This window comes from Opisthorchis viverrini (genome assembly GCF_000715545.1).
Source record: "Opisthorchis viverrini unplaced genomic scaffold opera_v5_210, whole genome shotgun sequence".
Lineage (NCBI taxonomy): Eukaryota > Metazoa > Platyhelminthes > Trematoda > Opisthorchiida > Opisthorchiidae > Opisthorchis > Opisthorchis viverrini.
In genome coordinates, this window is record NW_008751866.1 from 857,712 (window position 1) to 884,423 (window position 26,712).

Consider the following 26,712-nt stretch of genomic DNA (forward strand, 5'->3'; position numbering starts at 1 on the left):
CCGACCTCCACTGTCTAGGCTTGGGCAACCTGACAGTATCCCAACCCTCGTGCTTCCTTCGGGTGGCATGGCAACTAGGCACCGGAAGTGATGCTACAGCTAAACGCCCAAACGAGAATGGGAGAACCACCGTGACTTCGTTCGTAAGAAAGCCATGCCATGGATTAATTTGAGAATGGATGGTGGAGAGGTACTGATCCGTAATAAATCTTCGATAATTTCTTCGCTACCGCAAACAAACCGACTGATTCTCAAACCGAAATAAATAAATAAAAATAGAAATGAACTAAGGAAGTAGAAAGCGATAGTCAGCATAAGAACGGTGAAATCGTGCGACAAACTGGAATACTAACCTCCTCTTTCTCACCATCAGCAATATACACCGTATGACCACCCCAAGAAGTCGGCCAACGGTTTACGGAATCCCCCTTTCCATCGAGCTGTTCAGTGTCATCATCACTTTCTACTGGTCCATATCCCCCAAGATGTAATGTAGATTCTAAACGCCAACTGGTGTCCAGGACGTCCGAATCCGCCAACAATGTGTAACTGCCGATGGTCCAACGTCGAAATTGAGGGTCACTGGGTCTAGCTAGCTCCGACTCGGGTGTCGAAGAAGAACAACTTTCACCGTTTTCCAGATGAGAACGTTTGGCTGATGGTTCGTTGAACTCTTTCTGATGTAAAGAAGACAATTACGTGAAGCACACCGAATGGATGCAATCTACGACTGAAAAACACAATAACGAACAAACTACTTGTGGAATCAACTACGTGGTGATGGGCCTTGAAAGCCGCAGCGATCCCGCGGGATTAACTGGCGGGTTACACTTCGTCGTAGGTCTAATCACGTAAGCTAGGCTTGAAGGCAGCAGGCAGATGAAGAGAAGCAAACCCTCCTCCCCCGTAATACGGTAATATGGGGCGGTTTATAGTGAAAACCGATAGGAGAGAAGCAAGTGGTGAATCAGGGATTTTGGCCTTACAGGAGAAAGGACAGACTAGAAAAGGTGGGTCCTGAAAATCATCAATTGGTGGACCCTGACCGACGGCTAATTATCCACTACGGCTGAAATACAATTAAAACCTACAAGAGTCCGATGCGGCTCCATGAGTATGACATTTGTGGTTCATTCTCTGTTCCATAGGCTAGACCAGTACTGGAGGCGAGGTGGTTCAAGCGGTTAGAGCGCGAATTTACTGACCGGAAGGTCCGTGGTACGAACCCGACCTGCTGTCTCTCGACTTCCCCTGTCTAGGCTTGGGCAACCTAGCAGTATCCCAACCCTCGTGCTTCCTTCGGGGGGCATGGGAGCTAGGGTGTCAGAGATGAACGAGACCAGTACCCAGCAACTATGTGGGACTAAACAAGTAAATCATTGGCTTCAGGTAATGTCTTCTATGAAAACTCTATTATCCGCGACATTGTGGTCAAGTTATCGTAAGAAAAGCACTGTCTTATTTAATTCAAAGGCCCAAGGCCGCATACATCAGACAAACTCCATTCACCGGTCAGTTCACTAACCATTTTCCGCGTCTCAGTTACCATATAGAAATATCGACCAAAGTAATCGAATGTTGAGCTCAACAGATCCGATTCAAGCCTCAGCTTCCAGTGTCTGTACACCTCTTCAAGTAAGGGAATGGACATTTCTTACTGAAACTTCGCCTACTCTTCCTGTTGATGTATGTTGTGTGTCTCCCTCACCAGATTTCACTTTGATCGTGCACCTTAAGCTGCACATTCCACATTCGTTCTTCGGGCCTCTGGTGATTCCGATGCATCTATGGCGTGGAAGCAGCATTCAGTCCAGATCTGAAGGCATTTATCCCACTGGATTCCAATAACAAGTCTTTCTTGAGTCGCACAATCCAATTTAGATCAATGCAGGTCAGTGGTGTCCATTTATCGTTCAAGCACATGCCCCAGTAAGGTCTAGTCCTGGAGCTGAGAAATGCGGGTTATATTGAGATATGCCGCGACAGCTTCTATCAGCAACAGGGCACTGGCGGAAGAGGCGCAGTCAGGTGGTCCATTCGGAATCGATGTTCAGTGCATTGATAGTAAAGAGCGAATAATTTAGTTGTGAGCTGAATGTCAACTGTTCCCGGAGCCGTAAGAGTTACTGGAAAGCCAGTCATATACTCAGCTGGATAATGCGGTTATGAGTGAAAGATGTAGAGCCTCAGTTGAAGACTGTACGAAACAGGACGACAGTGTGCCATTGTACGAACCCGGTTGTCGCTTCGCTTCCCATGAGTACTACACATACTGAAGCAAAGCACCATTGCCTATCGACATCGACGGTTCTAGCAGCTCACCAATATCAAGCTGATCTGGCTGTAAAAGTAGAGTTTTGACGGACAACCGGCGCAGTGGTTGCTCACTTGGCTGACACCGTTCTTGACTAAGGTACAAAGTGCGTGTCTATCTAACAACATCCGCTTAACATGAAAATCTGAACATAATCGAGGCCAGTAAGATTCGTCCAAACAGCCCGAGTTTGTACAAACAGAAAGCGCTCGTACGTGCAGTGGGGTCTCTCACGGCCTGCTCACTTAAATGCTGGCCACAAGAAACAGCTTTCACACTTACAACTCCGTTCTGTCGTTGTTTCACCTGTATGTATAACTCAGTTTTCCTTTTTTAAAACCCTTAATCTGTATTGACCAGAAAAAGAGATCGCAAAAGCAACTTTGGTCGTTATCTCGTGCTCCACACTTCACACTTTCATGCATGCGACAGTGGAATGCAAGGAGCGACATATATCTCAGGCCACGCAATGGAGTAAAACGTTTCACAATGATGCATGATAAATCTGGTCTATCAAAGGTTGATTAAAATGGTTTAAAAAGAAAACATCTAACTTTAGAAAGTTGCGATTAGTCTGACCGACTTTTCTTGTGTACAAGAGTCAGATAGCCGAGCATTAAGGAGTCTATATGAATGCCAACGCCATTTATATGACGAGAGACAACGCTCAAGGATGCCAATCCATTCATAAATTAATGAAAAGCTTTTTTCTGTCCGAATATTCGGTCACTGAGTCAGTCAGTTCATGTTCGGATCATGCAAATGTATTGAATACCTCGGCAGAAAGGATACATTTTGGTGACGGTGTATTTAGGTGAGCGGAGCAGACACTTTGCGAGCATGGTACAAAACAGAAGCAAAGTATCACGTGGAGGGAGATGACGAGAGAGATTGCAAATCATCTGGATCCTGTCCTTGTGGTTCGCATCCCAGGATAGGATCCACAAGGTCTTGTTTGTACATGAGGGGGGCGAGATGGCTCAAGTGGTTAGAGCGCGAATTTAGTGACCGGAAGGTCCGTGGTTCGAACCCGACCTCCGCCACTCAACTTCCCCTGTCTAGGCTTGGGCAACCTGACAGTATCCCAGCCCTCGTGCTTCCTTCGGGTGGCATGGCAGCTAGGCACCGAAAGGGCGCTACAGCTGAACGATTATTATTTTTTTAAAATTTGTACATGAACAAAGACGTCAAAAGATACGGGGCCAACCGATTACAGTGGCTTTCCCATTGTCCGTTTTAGTCCAGAATGTTCGAGTGCACGTCTCTAAGACTAGGCATCTCGGATGTTTGTGACAAGCTAGCTATTTCCTCTTTTTCATCACCTTCAACAGATGAGGCTTCATCCGAAAAAATGCTGTACAGTGGCCTCAAGGTAGTTGGGCGCCAGAGTTCTCACACTAGTGCTGCTGTCAAGAACGCAGCACCAGAAGCTGCATTGGTTGGGACATGTGTTGCGCAAGCCGAACCATGGTTTGCCGAAGAGAGTACTGTTTTCCATGCCCAACTCAGAGTGGCGTAAACAGAGAGGTGGCAAACCCATGACCTGGCAGAGGAGTACGAAGGAGATCACAAAACGCTTGGGTGCTGTCGGTGCTACTCGCCTTCCAGGATGGAGACCGCGTGATCCTCACTGTGCCTGGTTAGAGACACTACAGGATATGGCTGCCAACCGATATCAGTGGCGTGCTTGTTGTCAATTTCTATCCAGATCGCCTGAATGAATGTCTGGAGGTGTAGGAACCTCGGAATGATTGTGGTAAGCTAGCGATAAGTCCCTTTCCCGTCCACCTTTACTCTTTTCTTTACAATAAGGCTTTCAAATAAGTCATGGTTGTACGGCAGTGAAGCATCGGTGTTGAACGCTGATGTCATGCTGTCGATGAGTTGGGCGTTGGAAATCAACACCCTCTTCGGCAAACGATGATTAGGCATACGCAACATATAGCTATCGATAAATAAACCAGTTGCGTCCAGGCCAGTTTTTATTTTGCTGAGACCGAAGTTGACAGGGAGGTGTTTACTCTAGAGTGATCGAATTGGAGGGTACCATGGTCAGGATTCCTGAGCGGCTCACCTGACTTTGCTGCAGCAACGAGTCGGGATGTAACCGAATGCCACACAGGTCGCTAAGAACGACCAACATAGCCTCGGATCGGAATAGTCTGTAGAGTTCGCGTACAACATCTGGTGCGGCGTCTTCTGACGAGTCGAACTTTCCAACACCCCGGAGTACATCGTAGTTTCTGTACCGAAAAAAAGATGCGAGGGAATAAGAAGAGAAACGGACGGAATCCATTGCAATAGTGTCGGAATAAGCATGGGAAGAGGCACGGGGAGGAGAGAGGAATTCAAAAAAAGACTTACTTTCGATTGAAGGGACCACATCTGATCCAGGCAGACGGTTTAATCAAGGCCAGAGCGTGACATAAACGGGACCACTCGTCAGCCTACAAAAGATAATGAATTTAGGTAAAACGGAATCTTACCTGGGAGAAAAAAATCGCTCAGCTGTAGCATCCTTTCGGTGCCTAACTGCCATGCCATTAGAAGTAGACACGAGGGCTGGGATACTGTGAGGCTGCGCAGGCCTACACAGGGGAAGTCGAGAGGCAGGGGTAGGGTTCGAACCACGGACCTTCGGGTTAGTAAATTTGCGCTCTAACCACTGAACCATCTCGTCACATATTAGATTCTATTTCGGAACGGTATTACTAGCCAGAAACATATAACTGAGAGAAAGTAGAATTCCACGATGCTCTGTACAGCGAAAACCTTCGATCAGTTTTGCACCGGGAGAACCAGTCGGTCGGGTCCAAGCCAGAAACTTACTAGATGATTAAATGGCTCTCGAAGCAGCCAACTTAGTGACAGATCAAACAGGGCCAGCAAGAAGACGTAAACCTAATCAGTCATCTACGGTAAAGTCTGTGACAAACGCACTCCACTAATGAATGTGTGGGTTACCAGTGGCGTTAAAGCGTCGCTTTTATTTGTCGTTGAGGAGAATTTTGCTAGCTAAGGTAGCATAGATGGTCGTTAGTTTGTTAGCTGAGCTAAGCAAGTTAAATAATAAAAAATCATTCGGCTGTAGCACCCTTTCGGTGCCTAGCCGCCATGCCACCCGAAGGAAGCACGAGGGCTGGGATACTGCCAAGTTGCCCAAGCCTAGACAGGGGAAGTCGAGAGACAGCAGGTCGGGTTCGAACCACGGACCTTCCGGTCAGTAGATTCGCGCTCTAACTACTTGGGCTATCTCGCTGAGCAATTTGATTGAAAACGTGCCATTGACATCATGAGTGAGTAGTGGAGTGTAGCGATAAGCATACGTGACCATAGATGTTTATTGTTGTTCAGTAGTTATAGGATAAAATGTCAGCTTAGTGAGCCAGTCTGGTTAGTGAGTGCAAGGGAAGAGTATCAGGTGAGCATCACGCTTCGAACTCCACTAGCTAGTGGTGACGGTATTTATCTGTACGTCGATCGTGTCACAGCTGATTCAAAACCATATCAACGGTTTGTGCCATATAAGAGAAGGTCTGTAGCTCTAGTGAGGATATCGACTGAAGAAATGCCTGCAACAAAGCCACCAAATCAGGTCTATCGAATGCAAAAGCGCCCAAAGGAGATCTGGAACGTAGGGGCATGTTCATCACCATAGACCCTCATCTAACATATGAGTGGCTTTAGTTTGAGATAGGACAATCCACCAACTGACTCGCTCACCAATTCGTCTAGAATACGGTGACTAGCGACCATGACAGGGCATGGGGACCCATTCTGAACCGATCCTCACAAGGACAACACCGGGTAGATAAGGTCTCTAGTTGAAGATGTGCTTGGTAGTCGGACAACTGGGAAACCATTGCGCATACCACCAAAAGGGCTGCTTGATTCTTTGTGTAGGGAGACGGGTGCAGTCTCATTCTGTGTTTAAGGCGAGAGAGGCAGCCAATATGGTGAGGGTCCCGAATTCGGTTGTCCGAACGGCAGTTCACGACCTTATCAATTAGGCCAAGCAGACAAATCAGTATGCGCTGGAAATTAGTCTGTCAAACGCTGCCAAACGGCGGTGGTTATCTGGTATCCTTAAGACGTCATGAGAGCTCTTTTAGGGGACGAGATCGCCCAAGTGGTAAGAGCGCGAATTTACTGACCGCAGGGTCCGTGGTTCGAATCCGACCTCTGCCTCTCGACTTACCCTGTCTAGGCTTGGGCCACCTGGCAGTATCCCAGCCCTCGTACCTCCTTCGTGTGGCATGGCAGCTAAGCGCCGAAAGGGTGCTACAACTGAATGCTTTGCTTCGTTCTTTCTCTTTTAGGCAGATGAACTCACACTCGATGAGGAAAAGCAGGGTAAACATTAAAAGTTCAACGTTCGTCCTATGCAGACAGCAAATGTTGATCTTATTGTTGCGCATAAACTGCAGTGAAACCAGTTCAGTGGTAGGAAGACGGTAGGCTAAAATATCTACCATATGCATAGCGTATCCAGGAGTAGAATACACGTCGACAACAGAACCAAAATTGCTCAGAAAAGGCTCGCTTCCTACTCTGGGACGGCATCGAAATGGAACTTACTCTGAGGAAATTCATCAGCTGAATTTCAGATGACTTGATGAATCGACGTCGGATTTTCGACTGCTGCTTCATATCCAGGTAGATGGGACTAATCCATCGGTAAACAAGTTCCTCCTGGACGGAAATCGAGGTGAGGGAGAGAGTGTGTTTAGCATTGCAAAAGGAGGTAGGCTGCAGGGACTTAGGATCACTTGGAGTGTAAGGTCTCAGAATCTGGTTTCGAAGTTGTCATATAAATTCGAATAGTCGCAAAGAGCGCATGGATGGGGCTTAAGGAAGATCACAGAGATCATTCAGCAACAAAGAATTATACGGGAAAAGATGACGCTCTGTTGGACAGCGCGTGGACCTTTTTTAAGAAATAACTGTTCGTGGTATCTGACAGATGGTTAACGATGAACCGAGGAAGACAGTTCCTGTCAGTGCTATTGTTGGAGCTGACAACCATGGAGAGTGATAATCTCCAACGTGGCAAAAATCCAATAACTTTTTTGGACATGCGTATTCGTTGGAAGCGACTTCACTCGAAACCGTGGTACCCGTCAGATCAATATAAGCAATGTACACTGAGCAGGTAAGCGTCGAGACCAGGTAGAATTCCACCGCAATAAGTATCACCCACCAGAAGCGAAAGAGAGAATGTGAAAATCGGACAAAACAGACAAAAGACGCATCAAGGTTCCGGAACAAACACCAAAGCTGTTCAAATTCATCATCATCATCATCATTGTCAGCTGTAATAACCGCGTACTTGTCGTACAGTGATTGTAACTGCCACAGTTTCGTTCAAATTGCTCATTGAACAGACGTAGTCTGCATTTTAGCCGGTCTGGATCGAGCACCGACGACAAATTTACTTCCAACAGTTAGGGTCAGGGATAAACTGGGAAGACATACTCCGCTTTAACAACCGAATTGAAAAAAAAATTGTGGGTTGTGGTATAGACGAGGCCCATTTGAGTCTCATCTGGAGTATCGAGCACTACCGAGCAGCGCCAAGACAGCACACGATTTGCGTTTCTTCGGGATGTACGAAAAACAAGCGGTAGGCAAGTAGGAAGGTGGAAACAGACAGCACGATAGGAGGCTGTCGAATTCCGCTTCTGAATGAGATATTAACAGGGCGACCATGCTTTTAGGCTGGTGTGTCAGACGGTTGGGCGAAGATGAGTGACATTCGAACCCTTCTGAAAACTATACACTGTTTCACGTACTTTGTTCAAATCGAACTGTCTGTTCTGCGAGCTGTTATCCAAAGAAGGGGGATGAATAAAAAAACGTGAGCTATTATATTAATCATGAGCTACCAGTATAACGGTGATATTACTGATGGGAAGGCATGCGAGTAGTACGTTTTCCTCCTGTAAATTCGCTTTGCCTCTCTGGTGGAGTTGCTTTGTAGCATTTACTTGGACTTGAGCAACAGTCAATGGATATCCAGGAAAGTTCAGGAAGACGCGTTCAAGAGAAGATGGATGTTCAGTTTTTATAAACAAGATGCATATGAGAGTTTTGCTTCCCTGTCTAACAGTCTGTAACTGGTCAGTTGGAATTTTTTAATAGGTAATCCACAGTGAAGGCCTTCTTCCTTTCATCAGGAAGGGCTAAGGGGCGACCGGAATGTGCAGCCCACTTCCAACTGTTCCTGTCTTGGAAGTATCTCAGCCCTGGTGCTTCCTACGGGTGGCACCCCGGAAGGGTGTTACACACACGAACAGTTAATTGTCACATGTGATGTGATCAGGTTCAAATATCGATCGAATAAACTGCATTCAAAAACATTCCATGTGAGCAGCGGGATGCCTCTGAACGATGTCGCGGCTAGACGTAATCGGCCAACACTATGGCAAACCAATCTGGAGATCCGGCCACGAGATAAGGGAGTCCGGGAACAACAACATCCCAGTGCGTGCGAGAATCTCATCAACTTGCCCAAACTTACTCAGTCCAAACTGGTTCTGCCGCATCCCTATTTACACACACCTCACCTGACCTACCTCACACAGATTGAAAAGGATTTACTGGCCAAGGTACGCCCGTCCCTGCTGCAATATGACTCATGGGCCAGACAACCATGGGCGAACTACCATCTGACGGTTTCTCCAGTCTCACTGCACACACAGAGCTTGTCGCATGCAACCTACTCTGACCCCAGTCCAGGGAGACTTCCCCCACTGATTTACAAGTGAGAACCACATGTTCCATGCAAAACAGACCATTCGGTTTTGTGTTCGAAATAAAGAACCTACTGACCACTAGAGATGATATCGTCCGTTGTGGACTCTCGGATTGGAACAGCTTGCCGAAGTGAACACGGTTGATGATATGATTCGTAACTAAGTCAGAAGGAGAGAGAGTAAGGTAGAAGGCGATCACACAGATGCTTCTATGCTGTCTCAGTTGGAAATACAAGCAAACAGGATCGATGCCAGCTAGTCTTGGGTTGACCGGTGAGTCACTTAATTGGGTGACAGCAAGGGCAAAGAGGACAATCGATAGGAAATTTCGCCGGGTAATGTCTAGTATAGATGTGAAAGTCAAATTACCACACCAAGTGGCAGCCACCACATGAATCATTTGCGAAGCCAGTGTACTGTCTTTCGGACTCGGGGATTTATCCTGCTTCGATCCAACTTCACTAATACTGCAGTGCATCTCGTTGCTTCAAGGGTCTTTTGACTCGAATAACGATGCAAGCTGCACTGTGCAGACGCGGTTCTGCGGAACTTGATAAAGACATATCGGGAACACAGTTAGTTCGGGCTGATATTAGTGAACTGGTTTTGTGACGGAAATCGAGTTTATGAAACCAGCGACCCGATCATGTGCTACCTGAAGACGATGAGGGGATGGGTTGGTACATCCTTCCGAGTCTGAATATTGATGGCACTGTGTCCTAAGCCAAATTCAGAGTGACACACTCTAAGAGGTGAGCAAACTGTGACTTGGGATAAAGAGAGCTTACAAGGTCTGACAGCTGTCGACAGTGTGCGCTTCCCCAGATTACAGCCATTGGGCCTTCATCGCTCCAGGGTAGCGACACTGCAAGATATGACCGTTGTCCAAGGTTGCCCCATTGGCAGCTCTCATTCAAACCTGCAAGATGACTGGAAGTGTACTTCAGGCAACTCAATCTAATTTCGTTATTCTTCATTATAGGGCTGTATTCAGATAAACTGAAGTGATTGTACAGCAGTGTTAGGCGGGCAGAATGGTAAAGAACTAGTACGAACCAGCAGACGTTCCTTACGCGAGCGATTTGTGTCAACAACTCACTTCTACGTGTACTGGGGAGACAAGAGGGATCGGTGTTGGGTGGTCCCTATCTGTAGGTCGCGGATGTGGTGGGCCGTGGAACCATCCATGAAGCGAGAGACGATCCCGGACACCGAGATTTTCTGCGACCTGAACAGAGGGTAAGAAAGTGCGCGATATTTGAGCAAAAATCCTATGTAAAGGGGATGATATCTAATGCCGACGGTTGTGCAGAGGACCAAACTTTTTCCCAGTAGAAAAATCATGAATTAGGGTGACCAACTTTCCTTACCTAACTTGTGCGATATTGATTAATTCCGCTCCATTAATGCCTGAAAAAGATACTACCCATGGCTGGAAAGCTTGAAAACTAATGTTTCATCAGTGTATCAGATATAAAGAAGAGAACGGAAGGTGTTAACCACTTTCAAGAATGAGGTTCATGTGACCTGTCCGAAATTTCGCATAAGTCACCGTAAACATGCTTGCAAGCGATGCATTATCATACATGGTAAAAATACAAAGAAGGATGAACTATAGTGTCAACTCATTCCCCGGGAAAAGTGGAGACACGGTCAATCTATTTATCTGGTATAAACCGTGTACCATAGACATACTGGTTCCAGCTGCTACAGCTTCCATCATCGGAAAACAGGACTGAGGGACATACAACCAAGCCTCGGATGAGATGACATGTTCAGTTAGTAGGGGAAATCGGTAGGCGATGGATCTGATGCAACAGCGTCACCAACTGTGCGAGTGGACCATTTCTACCAAAGTTATTATTAAGCAGTGGTGAGTCGAGTCTCGGGTTCCCCATCCAGGGAGGCAGCTGTTGTCGACCCGACTCAGTTTACTGGTTAGTGTTTTCACACCAGGTCATACACTGTTCACCTGTTGGTCACTTCCACTCAGTAGAGAGCTGGGCGAAAAGAGTTCTGTAAGGAATACGCTCTCTTATGGCATGCGGAGCACATGTCCTAACCGACGTAATCTATGAAGCAAGAGTAATTCATCTATTGCGGGAAAGTTCTTTCTTCCTACGACTATCTGGCACACACTTGCGTTACCCGATATACCCATCGTACTCGCCAAGGCTTCGGAGACACCGATGGTCAAAGACTGACATCACCCGTATGTCCTCTGTGCGTAGATGCCATGTCTCTGACTCATAAAGTAGTATAGATCGCAAGGTACAACGACACAATGTCCGCCAAACAGTTCCTTAATCCAATTGGTATTTGGAACACACGCGACCACGCGCTCGTTCTGCGTAATTTGCAGACAAATAGCTTGGCAACTTAGATTACGAAACATTTGGGTGCTGTCGGTGCTACTCGCATTCTAGGATGGGGATCGCGTGATCCCCACAGTGCCTGGTTCGACACTCTGCAAGATATGGCTGCCAACCGATGTCCCTGGCGTTCTTATCAGTTTCCATCCAAATTGCCTAAGTGAATATCTGCAGGTGTAGGCACTTCAATGATTGCAGTAAGCTAGTACTAAGTCCCCTCCCCGTCCACCTTTATGCCTTCCTTCACAATCAGGCTTTCAAATAAATCGTGGTTGTAAGGCAGCGAAGCAACGGTGTCGAACAGTGATGTCATGCTGTCGATGATAATAATGTTGTATTCCTGTAGCTCCTATACTACCAACAATAATGAGGAAATTATATCAACGGTATCAGTAACTTGTGAAAAGGGACTCAGGTGGGTGGTAAATGGGTTGCCGAGGTCAAAGAATATCAAAATACTGTGTGGCGAAGGACGACTGATCGTTGCCAGAATTGGCTATCCATAACTTCATTATGCGAAGGGTGTGCAATGTGGAGTAGGATCGATTTATAGCAACCGTACAAAGTGCCAAACACAGCCAACAAGCTGTCGATTTTGGCAGCAAACGCGCCTGTCGTAGTTCCAACTTTTGTCCAATTGCACGGGGTTTGCGGGGGGGGACTTCCGTTGGGTTATGGGATTTTCGTGCCCGCAGGGAGACCAAATTCACCTGGGGAGTTGGTGTGACAGACCCGGATGACTGCAAATTACAGCATTCCTATGAGGCTGTGTGACTGATTCGGGTTTGTTACGGGCCCAGTAAGCTGAAAACTTTATAAATTAGCGAGTTCAACGAAAGCATTAGCTTTTGCGTCTACAATAACAGAAAAATGTATGCCATAGTATACGAGAAGCCCAACACGTAACGATCAGTGACGATAAGCGGTAAATTTTTCGGGTGAAGTGTGTTGGTCTTCCGTGGTTGCTTTATTTCCGTTTTGGACGTCGAGTAAGGTACCTCAAACACAACAAGAACCCACCTGATGGAACGAGTAGGCTGAAGGTTCGAAAAACACCAGCATGTTACGACGTGGTGGCAAGGAGGCGGTTATCTTCCATGGATTGATCGGTACCGTGGGCTTCTCTGCCACCACTGGTACGTGAAGTTGCTGGTCCGGTTGGCAGCTGAACAAGTCCAGACATCCTCCTTCTGTTTGTTCGTCCCAATCATCAGGGACCAGATACCAGACAAATGCAATCCTTCGCTTTTCCAGTTGATCGTCATGACAAAGCAGAACGTCTGAGATAAAGAGAAAAAGATAATCGTTCAGCTGTAACACTTACGGTGCCAAGCTGCATTCCACCCGAAGAAAGCACGAGGGCTGAGATACTGCCAGGTTGCCCAAGCCTAGACAGGGGAAGTCGAGAAGTAGAGGTCGGGGCAATAAATTCGCGTTCTAACCACTGGGCCGTCTCGTCTGAGATCCCAGTCACCAAATGTGAGGAAAATATAAAGAATCGGTTGCAAAGAATACAATTCAGACCAACCTATTGAAGCCACGAACACCGGTAATAAGCGTTGTTACGCAAGGCTGCAAACGGTTTAGGAGTCTTGCTGACAGACGAAACCACGTAACATGATAGAAGACAGCAGACTTGCCTACGAACGACATGCCGTCTCCCGGTAAATTAACGTAGCTTTAGCCTGTGAAGAAGCGAGCTCCAAGATGGATCAAAGTGTGCTTTAACAGTGTCTTTACAGCGAGTTAAAGCTGCACACCTTCAGGTGTGACCTGCGAAGTAGCAAACAAAGCCAGCGACTGTTGAACACAACCACATCCGTTTCCATTCGTTCAGTCCAGTTGGTGCACCACAGAGTTTAATCGACGCCTCAGATTTTTTGACGCATCTAATGAAGCGGGGTCAATTACGCTGTTCATATTTGTTTTAAACTGCTCCGATCACGTTTCCCGTGGACGAACCGAATACTGTGCAGTCCTGACCGGCAGCACTTCCCGTCTAAAAGAACGCGGTGACAGCAAACCACAGCTGGTTTACCCGAATTACGCAAAAAAAGAAACAGGCACACAGGAGTGATTACCACAAAACACTATCTACAAAATTGGCCAAAACTCCCCAGCAGTTCACTACGGATTTGGGGAGTTCATCCCTACTCTTCATCAACCTGATTTTCTGAATGGATGACAGACAGTCGGAAGCGGATGAATCCTCTTCAACTGAATGTCCCGTACAAAGATCGCCATATGCTTCAGTTGGGACAATGTTCAGAATACCGAAGTAATTTTCGCACCAGCACTAGTGATGAGTTGTAAAATGAATATTCTCCAACAGCATAGTATCGGCATAAAGCATTGGCATAAAGGGGTAGTTAGAGTAAAGCCCCTAAGTGGGTATCTCAAGCGTCTGTTGAACAAGCGAGATAGAAGTAAGTGCCCCTGGGTGACATTTCTGGTTTTTCAGACTTGTGACCTCTTCCTGGGTGTGCGGGGGAGACTGTGCAGTATCCCATGGGCTTGCTACGACTGACACGCCTTTGAAAGGCTGATAAGGTCCAACAGTGTTGGGGAGATCAATATCCCCAAAAGCCGTTTAACTGTAGAATTATTGCCAGTTGTTTGAGGTTCGAAAAACACCAGCATGTTACGACGTGGTGGCAAGGAGGCGGTTATCTTCCATGGATTGATCGGTACCGTGGGCTTCTCTGCCACCACTGGTACGTGAAGTTGCTGGTCCGGTTGGCAGCTGAACAAGTCCAGACATCCTCCTTCTGTTTGTTCGTCCCAATCATCAGGGACCAGATACCAGACAAATGCAATCCTTCGCTTTTCCAGTTGATCGTCATGACAAAGCAGAACGTCTGAGATAAAGAGAAAAAGATAATCGTTCAGCTGTAACACTTACGGTGCCAAGCTGCATTCCACCCGAAGAAAGCACGAGGGCTGAGATACTGCCAGGTTGCCCAAGCCTAGACAGGGGAAGTCGAGAAGTAGAGGTCGGAGCAATAAATTCGCGTTCTAACCACTGGGCCGTCTCGTCTGAGATCCCAGTCACCAAATGTGAGGAAAATATAAAGAATCGGTTGCAAAGAATACAATTCAGACCAACCTATTGAAGCCACGAACACCGGTAATAAGCGTTGTTACGCAAGGCTGCAAACGGTTTAGGAGTCTTGCTGACAGACGAAACCACGTAACATGATAGAAGACAGCAGACTTGCCTACGAACGACATGCCGTCTCCCGGTAAATTAACGTAGCTTTAGCCTGTGAAGAAGCGAGCTCCAAGATGGATCAAAGTGTGCTTTAACAGTGTCTTTACAGCGAGTTAAAGCTGCACACCTTCAGGTGTGACCTGCGAAGTAGCAAACAAAGCCAGCGACTGTTGAACACAACCACATCCGTTTCCATTCGTTCAGTCCAGTTGGTGCACCACAGAGTTTAATCGACGCCTCAGATTTTTTGACGCATCTAATGAAGCGGGGTCAATTACGCTGTTCATATTTGTTTTAAACTGCTCCGATCACGTTTCCCGTGGACGAACCGAATACTGTGCAGTCCTGACCGGCAGCACTTCCCGTCTAAAAGAACGCGGTGACAGCAAACCACAGCTGGTTTACCCGAATTACGCAAAAAAAGAAACAGGCACACAGGAGTGATTACCACAAAACACTATCTACAAAATTGGCCAAAACTCCCCAGCAGTTCACTACGGATTTGGGGAGTTCATCCCTACTCTTCATCAACCTGATTTTCTGAATGGATGACAGACAGTCGGAAGCGGATGAATCCTCTTCAACTGAATGTCCCGTACAAAGATCGCCATATGCTTCAGTTGGGACAATGTTCAGAATACCGAAGTAATTTTCGCACCAGCACTAGTGATGAGTTGTAAAATGAATATTCTCCAACAGCATAGTATCGGCATAAAGCATTGGCATAAAGGGGTAGTTAGAGTAAAGCCCCTAAGTGGGTATCTCAAGCGTCTGTTGAACAAGCGAGATAGAAGTAAGTGCCCCTGGGTGACATTTCTGGTTTTTCAGACTTGTGACCTCTTCCTGGGTGTGCGGGGGAGACTGTGCAGTATCCCATGGGCTTGCTACGACTGACACGCCTTTGAAAGGCTGATAAGGTCCAATAGTGTTGGGGAGATCAATATCCCCAAAAGCCGTTTAACTGTAGAATTATTGCCAGTTGTTTGAAAAAAAATTAAATTCTCGAACCATGTAACGAATTTTTCCAAAACGTTTTGTATGAGCCTATATATATATATATATGTTCTACGATGCTTCAGCTGTGCATTGCCTTTGGTTGACGGAGTGATAGCTCCCCTCCGAAGGTCCGGTCTTCGGCACTGGGAGTGTGCATTGCCTTTGGTTGACGGAGTGATAGCTCCCCTCCGAAGGTCCGGTCTTCCCTCGGCACTGGGAGTGGTTGGGCTTGCGTCATAGCATTGGTTCTCGCGTATGGTCTTTGATCGTGCCCGTTCAGTTTGTAACACATAGGTCTTACTTGAGCTTGTCCATGAACCAACGGTACTAGGATGGGAGGGAGAGATGTCCTCGTTCAGCCTGTATGCGTCTTGAACTAGCCTGTCGATAGGACCTGGCAATTCGAGCTACCTTGACTGTTAGCGGCGTACCTACAAAACTCGTAGCTATCAACGAAATTTACCACTCACCCAGGTACCCTCTAGAGTATGTGTTCCCTTTCTTCGTGTGAGATGAGGACGCGCGTTGCTCCAGGCGATAATCCTCCCAGACGTGAAACTTGGTCGTTTCGGCGAAATCGGGATTTTTTCCATTGCAGCCCAAAATTCGTCCTGCAAAGCTGAGGGCCGAAAGTCCCCTCACATCAAGAGATGACTTCCTATATAGTTCAATCAACTACATTGCAATCCAGAAATCGAGCCGTGAAGAAAGTGCGTTAGCTCATTTGTTGTATGCAGGATGGTACGACCATCGTGGGGGGCAACTGAAGACACAGAGCTGTTCGGTCATCGTATACCTTACGGGATCCAACGGTGAAACGGAGATTGGGTCCCAATCTGTGCGAGCCTATGTAAGGACCAATGTTATTTAGACGCGACGGTACGTGACATCCTTGGACTCTCTATACATTATTTCTCTTTCGCAAAATATTTGGGTAGAATCCGTGAGGCTCATTCAAGGTATATGTACAACATCTACATCTGTGAACTGAAACGGACTTGGGTCACTGCGCCGCTATCGATCGTCCTTACAATATTCGTATCCGCATTCAACTCCGCCCAGCTCAGTGACTACAAATTAATACTAACACAAGTGGTGTGGCCTTCCAAATTTCCCTTGAGGGCTGCGATCTTTGAAACCTTAGATCACAAAGCGTTATTCTTCCTCCATTCAGTTTAGGGGTGAGAAGGCTCAGTGGTTAGGGCACTAATATACTCACCGGAAGGTCCGTGATTCGAACCCGACCTCTGTGTCTCAACTTCTCCTGTTTGGACTTGGACAACTTGGCAGTATCCCAGCCCTCGTGCTTCCTTCGGGTGGCATGAAAACTGGGCACCGGAAGGATGCTACAGCCGAGCGATTTTTTCAGTTCTGCCAAGGTCTTCCGTCTGCTTCTCATCCTTTCCAGCGGCGCAAGCAACGCTGTTCCGAATTGACGAACTTGTTGAATGGTCCTCTCTCACATCAGATAGGCACACTGAAAACAATGTTGGTAACCTGCCAACGCAAGCCAAATTTAGTGGCTGATTGCTAGTATTCCATGCATTCATTCAGGCTTTATTCAAACTATTTTCCCTGAACAAACCCTTCCGTCCCAGTATAATTATTCTGGTTATTCCACAACAAACAAGCAGTGGGGGGGGGGAGTAACCAGGCAAAGTTCACCTACATCGAGTGCAAAAATGTACCAAAACTGTACGATGAAGGAATACAGTGTTCATCGCATAGTTCAATAGACCCCAATCGAGTGGAAACAATCAGCCTACCATTAGTGCTGTATATGGACGAAGTGAAGTCCACTACCTCTTTTTCCAACGGTGCTCCGGTCAACTGCTCCAACCAAGGAATAACGTTCGATAGTAGAAAGGATCTGTAACGTTTAAAACATGGGAAAGAGGGAACGAATAGTGGTTGAGATTGCAATCACTTACGGTTTTTTTTGTTCCGGGAGCTTGAGATGGCTCAATGTTCCGTGGTTCGGACCCGAACTGTGCATCTCGACCACTTCTGTCCAGGCTTGAGCAACCGTGCAACATCTCCGCCCTCGTGCCCCCTTCAAATGATATGGGAGCTAGGAACCGAAAGGGTGCTACAGCTGGACCATTTTTGATCCGAATCAGGGAGAACAGCCTTCTTCGTATAGTGAGAGGATGAGAAAATCGTTCAACTATCACAGGCTTTCGGTGCCTAGCCGCCATGCGACCCGAGGGAAGCACGAGGATTGGGATACTGTCAGGTTGCCCAATCCTAGACAGGGAAAGTCGAGGGGCGGAGGTCGGGTTCGAATCACGGATCTTCCGGCCAGTAAATTCGCGCTCCACCCACTTGAGCCATCTCGCCCGTTTGAACTCACAACTAGACTAGCAGCTCGTAGCCCACAAACCGAACGTCACTCTAAGAAAACTGACCTCAAGACCGAAAGATAACCAAGAGGAACAATGTGAGATACTAAATCAACTACAAGTTTTATGTTGGACAAACTGAGAGGAAATTATGCACACGAATAAAGTAACACGTGGTTGTCAGTAGACATAACCCTCTACCCTTGATATCCACATAGCACAAATTAAATCCAGAATCTTGATATATGGAGACGCGAGACATAGAAGGGAGTTCCTAGAAGCATAGTACTCCACGAAAGATCAACCGATGCATTGAACTAGGTCCAATTCACGCATCGCTGTAGGAAAAGGAACAATATCTCAATCCGAATACTGAATGAGAGCCCACTAAAGGACTAACAAATCAAGAAACAAGGAACTCCTGGGAGTTGCATCAACAAAGGTCACAAAGTGAAACTCAGGGAGATCTAGGACACACGGCACTCCAGCACCGGCCAGAGCATGGGAGCAGGGAAGGCCAAACTCAAAGGTCACGTGGCAATCGACCGTCGGATACAGGATAACAGAGCAACCAGCCGACCGAACAAGCCCCCGTGATCAGAAGTTAACCTCGGCTAGCAGCATTCGCACCAATACACGCAACACTACTCAAAGCACAACCACCAACCCCCATCGCTACGTTCCCTAACAACGCACTAGTGACGCCGCCTCTATTGATGATGAAACATTTGCAACCAAACTGCCTAGCTCAGCGAACAAAGCAACAGCCACCTACGCTACCAACATTCGCCTCAACAGAATGACGATAGGGGGCTCACCAAGATAGAAGTATGACACAAATAGTGAAATGAAGCGAGCAATTTCAAAATGAATGTTATAGCATACTCATGCAGGGCTAAGTGCGCTTCAGATGATACACATTGTGAATAAAACCCATCGGTTCCAGACGGAGGAGGATCGACTGATTTCGGACCAGTGGGAAAAAGTTACATTGAAGCAAAAACGAGTACCTTGATCTCGACCGTGTCCTCTTGAGCTAGCAGACTTAATAGATTAGCTTCGCGCATCACTAAGCCACTCACATCATCGCCTATTTCCAAGCACCAAGTTTCAATGTCGCTAGTGGGCAGATCACACACCTGCGTCACTAACTCACGTCATTCTCAAGTCTTCGGCGCCTTTCAGTTGCCCTAATCCAGTGAGCAGTCCACTGTTCTTGAGGAGGTTCCATCGGGATCGACGTCTCGAGAGCTTGATTCGCCTAGTCGCGGAGGCTGATCTGGGCAGAGGACACAGATAAACAGGACCATCGGTTTCGTAATACTGCTGCGCATGGCTTGTCATTTTTAGACAGTTAAGGTTTACAGAGTGCTTTGACTGCACCAGATAATGCACAGGCAGTAAAAGTCGACTGCTGGGCAACCGCAGTGAGTGGCCGCTTCTTACCTTTCCTTCCATGGTAGAAGGCAGCGTCGCCGCTAGTAGCCGAGTGAGGTCTCTCACTATCGTAACACACTTGTCGCAGTACAAAGTTTGACCACTTTGCACCACGGGTGTTCGTCGTATACGATTTTGCTAATCGCAGATAGCTCTGCTACGGTCTTTCTGACACTGTTGAACCTCAAAGAATGAAGTTCCAGTTTACAGTGCACCTCCAAATAATACTGCTGCAAGAAAGCCCAAGTATCACGACAAGGCGCAAGTTCTTGGACGGCAATGATATAAAAGAAAGGAACGAAACGGTTCTTGAGGGATCGCCGACAGTTTTGCAAGGTTGATATGGCCAACATTGTGAACATAGGCTTCATTCTCGGTACAGCGTCACTCTGTTCAACTCGTTTGTGTTTATAAGAGCTACTGGTCTGAATATCCGGACTACCTTAGCCCACAACCAGAGTAACAGACACACATAAGTACTCACCTTGTTTCGCTGGACATAGATCCATCCTAGATGGCATTTATTTTATTTTTCAACTGGGGCAGCTACATTTATGGGAACACACACTGAGGCTTTGAGTTCATTCGACAGAATTAACCAGATCTTCTGGATTACGGGGGTAACGACGATTACAACAGAAAAGCCACGGATTACGAAAGGTGAGGGGTGCTGGAGTAACAAGAACACGACATGCACAGTTTATGTCCACTTTTCAATATAGGATGAAGGACCATGTGGCTGATGTGGGGATAGACTTTCCCTGTCTGTCGATAGTAATAACAACAGAAATCTGGTGGGGCCGACAAAAGCCACAAGCGTAGAAGAATGGTCGCTAAAACGAAGTTCTGCTGCGGCTGTTCTCTCCGCGTTGGTTCCTCGTTCCACTAGTAAAAGGTGTCGCGAGTAAAATGAACGACTGCAGTGCACATGGGAGTGCTCTAACTAAACACACCATCATCATCATTGTCAGCTGTAATAACCGCGTACTTGTTGTAGTGGTAGTAGCTGTCACAGTTTTGTTCACCGATGATTCGGGGAGGTGGGGTAGATAGCTGCGCATTGGAGGCAGGGGCTGATAAATTAGTTCGTGGATACAGCATTGTAGGTGGACTAATAAGTGGGTGAATCAGGGAGGCAATAGCTTGGATCCATGAGCGCCATTCACGGCGCGAATAGACCATATCTGACAATGTTCCTAACCATTGATATGGTCCGTCTCGGGGTCCCCATCCAGGAAGACGGCAATGACCAGTGCAGATGAGTTTGCTGGTAATAGCTTTTATACTAAACACACATTAAATAAACACATGAACCTGAAGAAATTGGAAAAACAGGCTGACGTACCTCAGTTGAACCAAGAAAAGGGATTGTGATTCGGCTTCAGTTGACCTGGAACAGCTTAAATTAACCACGTCGACACTTTGACTAAATGTAAACATATCATTACATTTTCGTTCGAATGGCAGCCGGCGGGCTTCAGATTCGGCCCTATTGATCAGTTCATACTCTGAAGCGAAGCAACCATCTGAATTTGTGGCTGTGTTTGAGAACGCCGAAATTACCACTGGACCCCGAAGAGTTCGGTTGCAGAAAGTTTTCAAAAGCGGCACAGGAGAATGGGAGCTTCAATAGCTTACAGCCATCTGAAAAAAGATGGAATTCGGATAGAGTTTATCAAGTGCAGATTCAGGTAAGTTGCCAATACCCAACAGAACTGCAAAACACTGCACTACCAAAGTCATCTCGCCAAACTGACATGCGGATATCAGACTGCCTTTGATCAGTTGTTTTGGAGTGTAGTTCCCTAGTTTGATGTTCCATGCAAGACCATACAACCAAACGCATACGGGCATCCTAGATGCACAGACAAGCATAGTCAAAATGACAAAATTGTGGCGGTATCCTAAATAAAAAGTCCCACTACGGAGCCTGGTTCCAAATTGAGCAGTTGCCAATGGGTCACTCGATGGCGATTACCGCATCCTATGAACAAGCATTTTTTTCGCGTTAAATCATGGTTCTGTTCCGTCACAAAGTCGTTCGTTCGACGACATGTGCGACCATCGAGGTGAGTCGCTTGCCGGTGGACGCCTACGATGAAGATTGCAAGGCATGGATACCAAAGAACGTACACGGAACTGACGAAAGAATGCAGAAATCAGTGAGTGCATTTACGAACGCTGGTATCATAATTCGGCCGTATGGATTTGCTATGATATTCACACACACCTGGACATGGTGGAGTGACTGAATGGGACTGAATAATGAGTGGAGAATGTGTCATTTGGGTTTTCCTTCGGATTTGTCCTCCTGGTCTTGGACGTCAGTGTTCAATAAGCTCAAACAAGGCTATGAAAAAACTGCCACAGGATTCCTTTTCTCCAACGAACATCAGGAAAGTTTCAAACAGAGTCAAAGCTATTGTTAAACATCAGTACATATTACTGATGCATTGCCGCCTACGACTGAGCACTGAAAACAGTGCCCCGTTCTTGTACAGTTTCTCTGTTCTGCTGCCAAACGTACCTCGGGCGCGAAACACGGACCAATACATGCAGGCAGCTTCTGGAGCCTACTCAGTCCAGCCCAGTCAGTTCAGTTTCCAGCATACAAACAACGCATCGAAGTGCAGTGGTTCCAGTCACTACAGCTCTGTTCAGCGAAGATAAGATAGAGCCATGCGTCGGAAGTGATAACTTAATAGGATTACAATCCAACTAACGTCCATAGGATATCTTGTTCCTGATTGAAGGTTAAAATTGAAGACAAGCGCTTATGGAATCAGTGAAACAGAACAGCTGTACATACTAGTGCCACCACGGTAAGTCAACTCCCGGTGTCTAGCTGTCGTTGGTGATCAATTATTATGTACACCTTTCCTACACTCAACACGATGGAACTTATTCCTTTCCCTTCGAGGTTATAGCTTACTGTCCCGTAATAAAATTAAAGAAAGTACTCTATAGAAACAAAAACAACACAGAAGGTTAAGACCCACCCTGTAGAAAATCCGAGATATCATTGCTCTGGTAAGCACTTCTGAATAAATCGACAAAGCTCGGAGTGTTGTAGCGTAGGTTTATTTCGAACGGATAGGTCCCATCAGTCATTGTGAAAGGCACGAACCCAAATGGGAGAGCAAGTTGTCGAAGAATGTGCGTGCTAAAAAGTGATGAAGCGCATCGACTGTTTAAATTACGGACAGTAAAATGAGGTAAACTTTGAAAAAAAAAACATTTGCATAACGGTTGACCGAACCGTGTATGATAACCTTTAGACTTTGAGACGCTCACATGCAAAAATGGTTTGGAATGCATCCACGAACACCACACGCCACAATCAGACTTGATGTTTGAAATTTTTGGTGGAGACTGAGTACCCAAGATCGTAGGTTACAAATGGCTCGAGATGGCTCAGTGGTTGAGGCGCGAACTTACTTACCGGGAGGTCCGTGGTTCGAAACAGAACTGTGCGTCTCAACGGCCTCTATCTACACTTGGGCAACGGAGAAGTATTCCGCCCCTCATGCTTCTTTCGGTTAGCATGGCAGGTAGGCGCGGAAAGGGCGATAAAGCCACAAGAAGCTGCTGTTTCGTTCCGAAGGACTATCACTTCTGAGCCGACTCTCGGAGACTTCTGAACTAGGAACCACGAAGGGCGCACCAGAATTAGTTTTAACTGCGAAGTGGTTGGTGTAGTAACGCTGTTATTCTCAGCTTAGTTCTCGGTCTGAACCTCCCAAGCTAGCGTTCACGTCAAAACAACCACCGAAGGTGCACAAGGTATATTAACGCCCAAAACGAAGTCAGGAACAGTTGCACAGGGCTTCATATATATATAATTATATGTAGCGTGGGCGGCAACAACCGGAAATTCTGACGCGTTCAGGATGCGACATTGGCAACCGGCATTCGGCCAATACTTGGTCATGATTGGGTGATAAGTCCAGACTTTCGACCAATCAGACCTTGGCTTGATGCCATACCGGCAAGCGTCCCGAATTCTTCGCCAATCTTTCGTGGGATGGACTTCTCGGCCGTAGTAGCACCTGAGTACGAGTGGTAAAGCGTGATCCGTGTAGAGTTCTACCTAACAGTTGGTGCCGATAGAGAATTCGAGGCCGATATGCCCTAAACAAGACTGACTGTGTGGGACGAACAGTATGGGCAGTGGAGATCTCTCACTAGTGGTATATATCAAAAAGAACCTGCAGTGCCACTCAGACCAGATATCCAATCACACTCAATCGGACTCGATATCCTAGTTCACTGCAGCCCGGAAGGCGGCTGTTAGTTGAATAGACAATTCACAATCTTCGCACAACTTCGACAAATACACGAAGTTCATATTCAAATGAAGAACGGGTTTTTATGAGTCCATAAGCTCATGAAAAAGCGGGCATTCTTTCTGGCATGCCAGAAGATGGTCTGCCTCACGGGGCTCTCTTCGCCCAGCCTTGTGCCGAGTAGAAACGACCGAAAGTTGGACAATGTATGACCTGGCAACGAAGTACGAAAACGCTAGCCAGTAAAGTAAGTCGGATGGGCAACTGCCGCCTCCCTGAATGGGGACTCCGGGACTTAAATCACCACTGGTTATTAACACTGGTGGAAATGGCCCAATCGCGCAGTTAATGGAACTCGTGCATCAGATCTATCGCCTTCAATGCGCAGCTACCCAATTCCATAACAACTGAGCATGGCCTCTCCTCCAATGCTTGGTTTTGTATTCCACTTTTCAGTTTTCCGGTGATCGAAACTGTACCAGCTGGAACCATTGTGACTATGGCACACGGCTTATAGATGATAAGTTGAATGGAATTGAGTCGCTATAAAATATTACCTCATTAAACCGCAAATATCTGTTCTACGTTTCAACCCTCACCGTCGCTACTCTAAGTCTAATTGTGCAACAGGCACATGTTACGCCCCTCTGTCAAGGTGTGCTTCCAAAACACGCATACATAATCCCAACTCGGTCGTGCACCCTAGGCACCTCGAGTTACCCGGAGGTCCCCAACAGCAAGACAGTCATGGACTCAAATGGACTATGTGCCTATCGGTTACCAAGGGGAAGCCTCAGTTACAGATTGCCGCTCCTTCTAAGGTACGCGATACTATCATGTTGGCCGGGTTATTACTTGGCTTTCCGTCAATATCACGTATACCAAAACACAGCAATTCCACTCCAATTCATCAAGTTTCAGTTGCTCAAGCGCATCGAGCTGACCTTGCTAGAGAGCCACTGGAAATCGACAAAGATACGGATGACGAAGATTTCCTGGGAGTTGAATTGAAATGAGTTGAGAGAGCTACGCTCTAAGCTTTCACAACTGTTTGACCAAGTAATCCGACTCCACCAAATTAAACATAGATGTCGTCGCGATCACCAGGCTGTCCCCCCATTTCAGCCGATTCGACCAACCAGCCGAAATGAGATAAATGTCAACGAAACAATACGCCACCGAACTGGGTTCGAAGGTGCTAGGGATGGATATCGGTGGACATCGAACTGGGCGTGTAAATGATACTTCCCGGTCGCCCAGGCCGGAGAAGGGAGTTTAGTTGAGGCACTCGCCTTGAACCTCTGATTCAAAAGTCTGATCCACGGGGCAGCGAGAGGATGTCGGGTTTTGTTTGGGGACCCTGGTCCTAGCCTATGACTCAAAGGTGTGATCCACGAAGCAATGGGAGAATACGGGGTCTTCCTTGCAGACCTTGCCCAGAGCCGATGGCTCAATAGCCTGGCTTGCTCGGTTATACTGGGTTAGTCTAGCTCGAAGACGTAGGAATTAGGCCTTACTGCCCCATTCCTAATGAAATTACACACAACAGGTGCCTTTTGAACAGCACTGCACTCTTTGGTTTTGAAGTTATTCCGACCGTATCAGATAATGCGCCTGCGAGTACGATCAACCTTTAAGTGATCGGAGTGTGCGGTTTTTTGGGCTGCTCTTTTCTAATCTGTCCCTCTTCGGTAGAAGGCGGTATCGCTGCATCCATGAATATGGACATGCTGATCGCCTGGGAGAAACACCTTACTGCCTTCTCCTGTCTGTCGCAGAGGACAGTACGAATTTACCACAAGACCGCCTCGTAGGACGGTTGCCTGTAGGACGAAGTCTAGCTGCTCTTGGTTTGACTGCTCCCACTTAGCCTTTCTGGCTTGGTTGTAACTTGTGGAACGAGGTTCCAGCCAATGTAGCCCGCGAGATCATTGCAGCACTGAACCCCGACCCCCGCGTCAAGATGGTCCGGAAATCAGCATTAGGTCATGGGGACAATACTCGATTACGAAGGAACGGCAGTTCTCCCACAAAATCGTCTACTTCAGCTATGCGCTGAACACTTCAAAGCTGCCTCTTTCAACGCAACCGCTAGAAGAACCCAGCAGGCCTAAATTGAACATCGATACTGGCCCACCGTCAGCAGAAATCCAGCGTGAGATTTCAGTCCATGAACACAAGGTATATGGCCCTGGCGGTCTGCACCCCGCACTATTCTAATGTAGCGGTGTGATCCTACTGAACAGCCTGACGACTATACTGCAGAAGATCTGGAACGAAAACATAATTGCAGCACAAGGGAGCTCGACCGTCATTCCAGTCCCAAAAAGTGCTCCAGAACGCCATTCGAAAACGGCCTAGGCATCAGCCTTGTAGTTATGGTATCCGAGGTGCCCTCTGGCACCTGTTCCCTCGGTCAAACCCTCTTCCTTACCGCTCTTGCTACCAAACCCTTGGCCTTGAGCCACTATGGCTCAGATGGTTTAAGATTAATCTAAATCTCCTACGCCGCCTGCTGCACAAAAATGCTTTATAGCAGAGGCTAGACCCAACGTAAACTCACGTCCTCGCTACCGATTCCGTAACTCCTGCAACCTTTTAGTATCCCCCCAGCTCGTACAAACATACGTCACTACTTCTTTTTAGTTTACTACGCTCGCATCTGGAACAGCCTTCCTGAGCAGCTGCGAAACATCGCGCATCATCACACTTTTTCTCAGTCCCTGGACAAATTCCTTACTTGTGAAACTGCTGCCGTCCTACTTAAAATCCAACTACCCCCCGACCCCCTATATGAAATAGGTCCAGTACACATTTGAGTATAGCGACGATAATGTTAGTAGGCAAGTAGAAGATCCAGTCATCCTACCTTCCCCACCTCAAGCCACTGCAGGACTTAAACGCTTACTTGATCTGAGTATGTTGTGTTACCGGCCTAGTTGTTTTTCTTTCTCAACCAACCTATACATCGTTCTAGTCAAATCCCTACCCCGGATTAC

At 47.0% G+C, this 26,712-nt stretch overlaps 2 protein-coding genes across 2 annotated transcripts in view; one reads left to right on the plus strand and one right to left on the minus strand.

The window, feature by feature from the left end:
• T265_08278 (hypothetical protein) overlaps positions 1-3,833 on the plus strand; it is a gene marked incomplete at both ends in the record, with an annotated part of 10,606 nt that extends 6,773 nt beyond the window's left edge. Inside the window, one exon of the mRNA XM_009174026.1 lies at positions 3,646-3,833. Coding sequence (XP_009172290.1) covers positions 3,646-3,833 — 188 coding nt within the window. The remainder of the gene's footprint in view (positions 1-3,645) is intronic.
• Positions 1-23,124, minus strand: part of T265_08279 (hypothetical protein) — a gene marked incomplete at both ends in the record, with an annotated part of 25,803 nt that extends 2,679 nt beyond the window's left edge. Inside the window, 11 exons of the mRNA XM_009174027.1 lie at positions 354-677; positions 4,389-4,557; positions 4,679-4,761; positions 6,893-7,105; positions 10,169-10,297; positions 12,462-12,721; positions 17,415-17,518; positions 20,773-20,953; positions 20,991-21,071; positions 22,427-22,590; positions 22,870-23,124. Coding sequence (XP_009172291.1) covers positions 354-677; positions 4,389-4,557; positions 4,679-4,761; positions 6,893-7,105; positions 10,169-10,297; positions 12,462-12,721; positions 17,415-17,518; positions 20,773-20,953; positions 20,991-21,071; positions 22,427-22,538 — 1,656 coding nt within the window. The remainder of the gene's footprint in view (positions 1-353; positions 678-4,388; positions 4,558-4,678; positions 4,762-6,892; positions 7,106-10,168; positions 10,298-12,461; positions 12,722-17,414; positions 17,519-20,772; positions 20,954-20,990; positions 21,072-22,426; positions 22,591-22,869) is intronic.
• Positions 23,125-26,712: the final 3,588 nt, after the last annotated feature.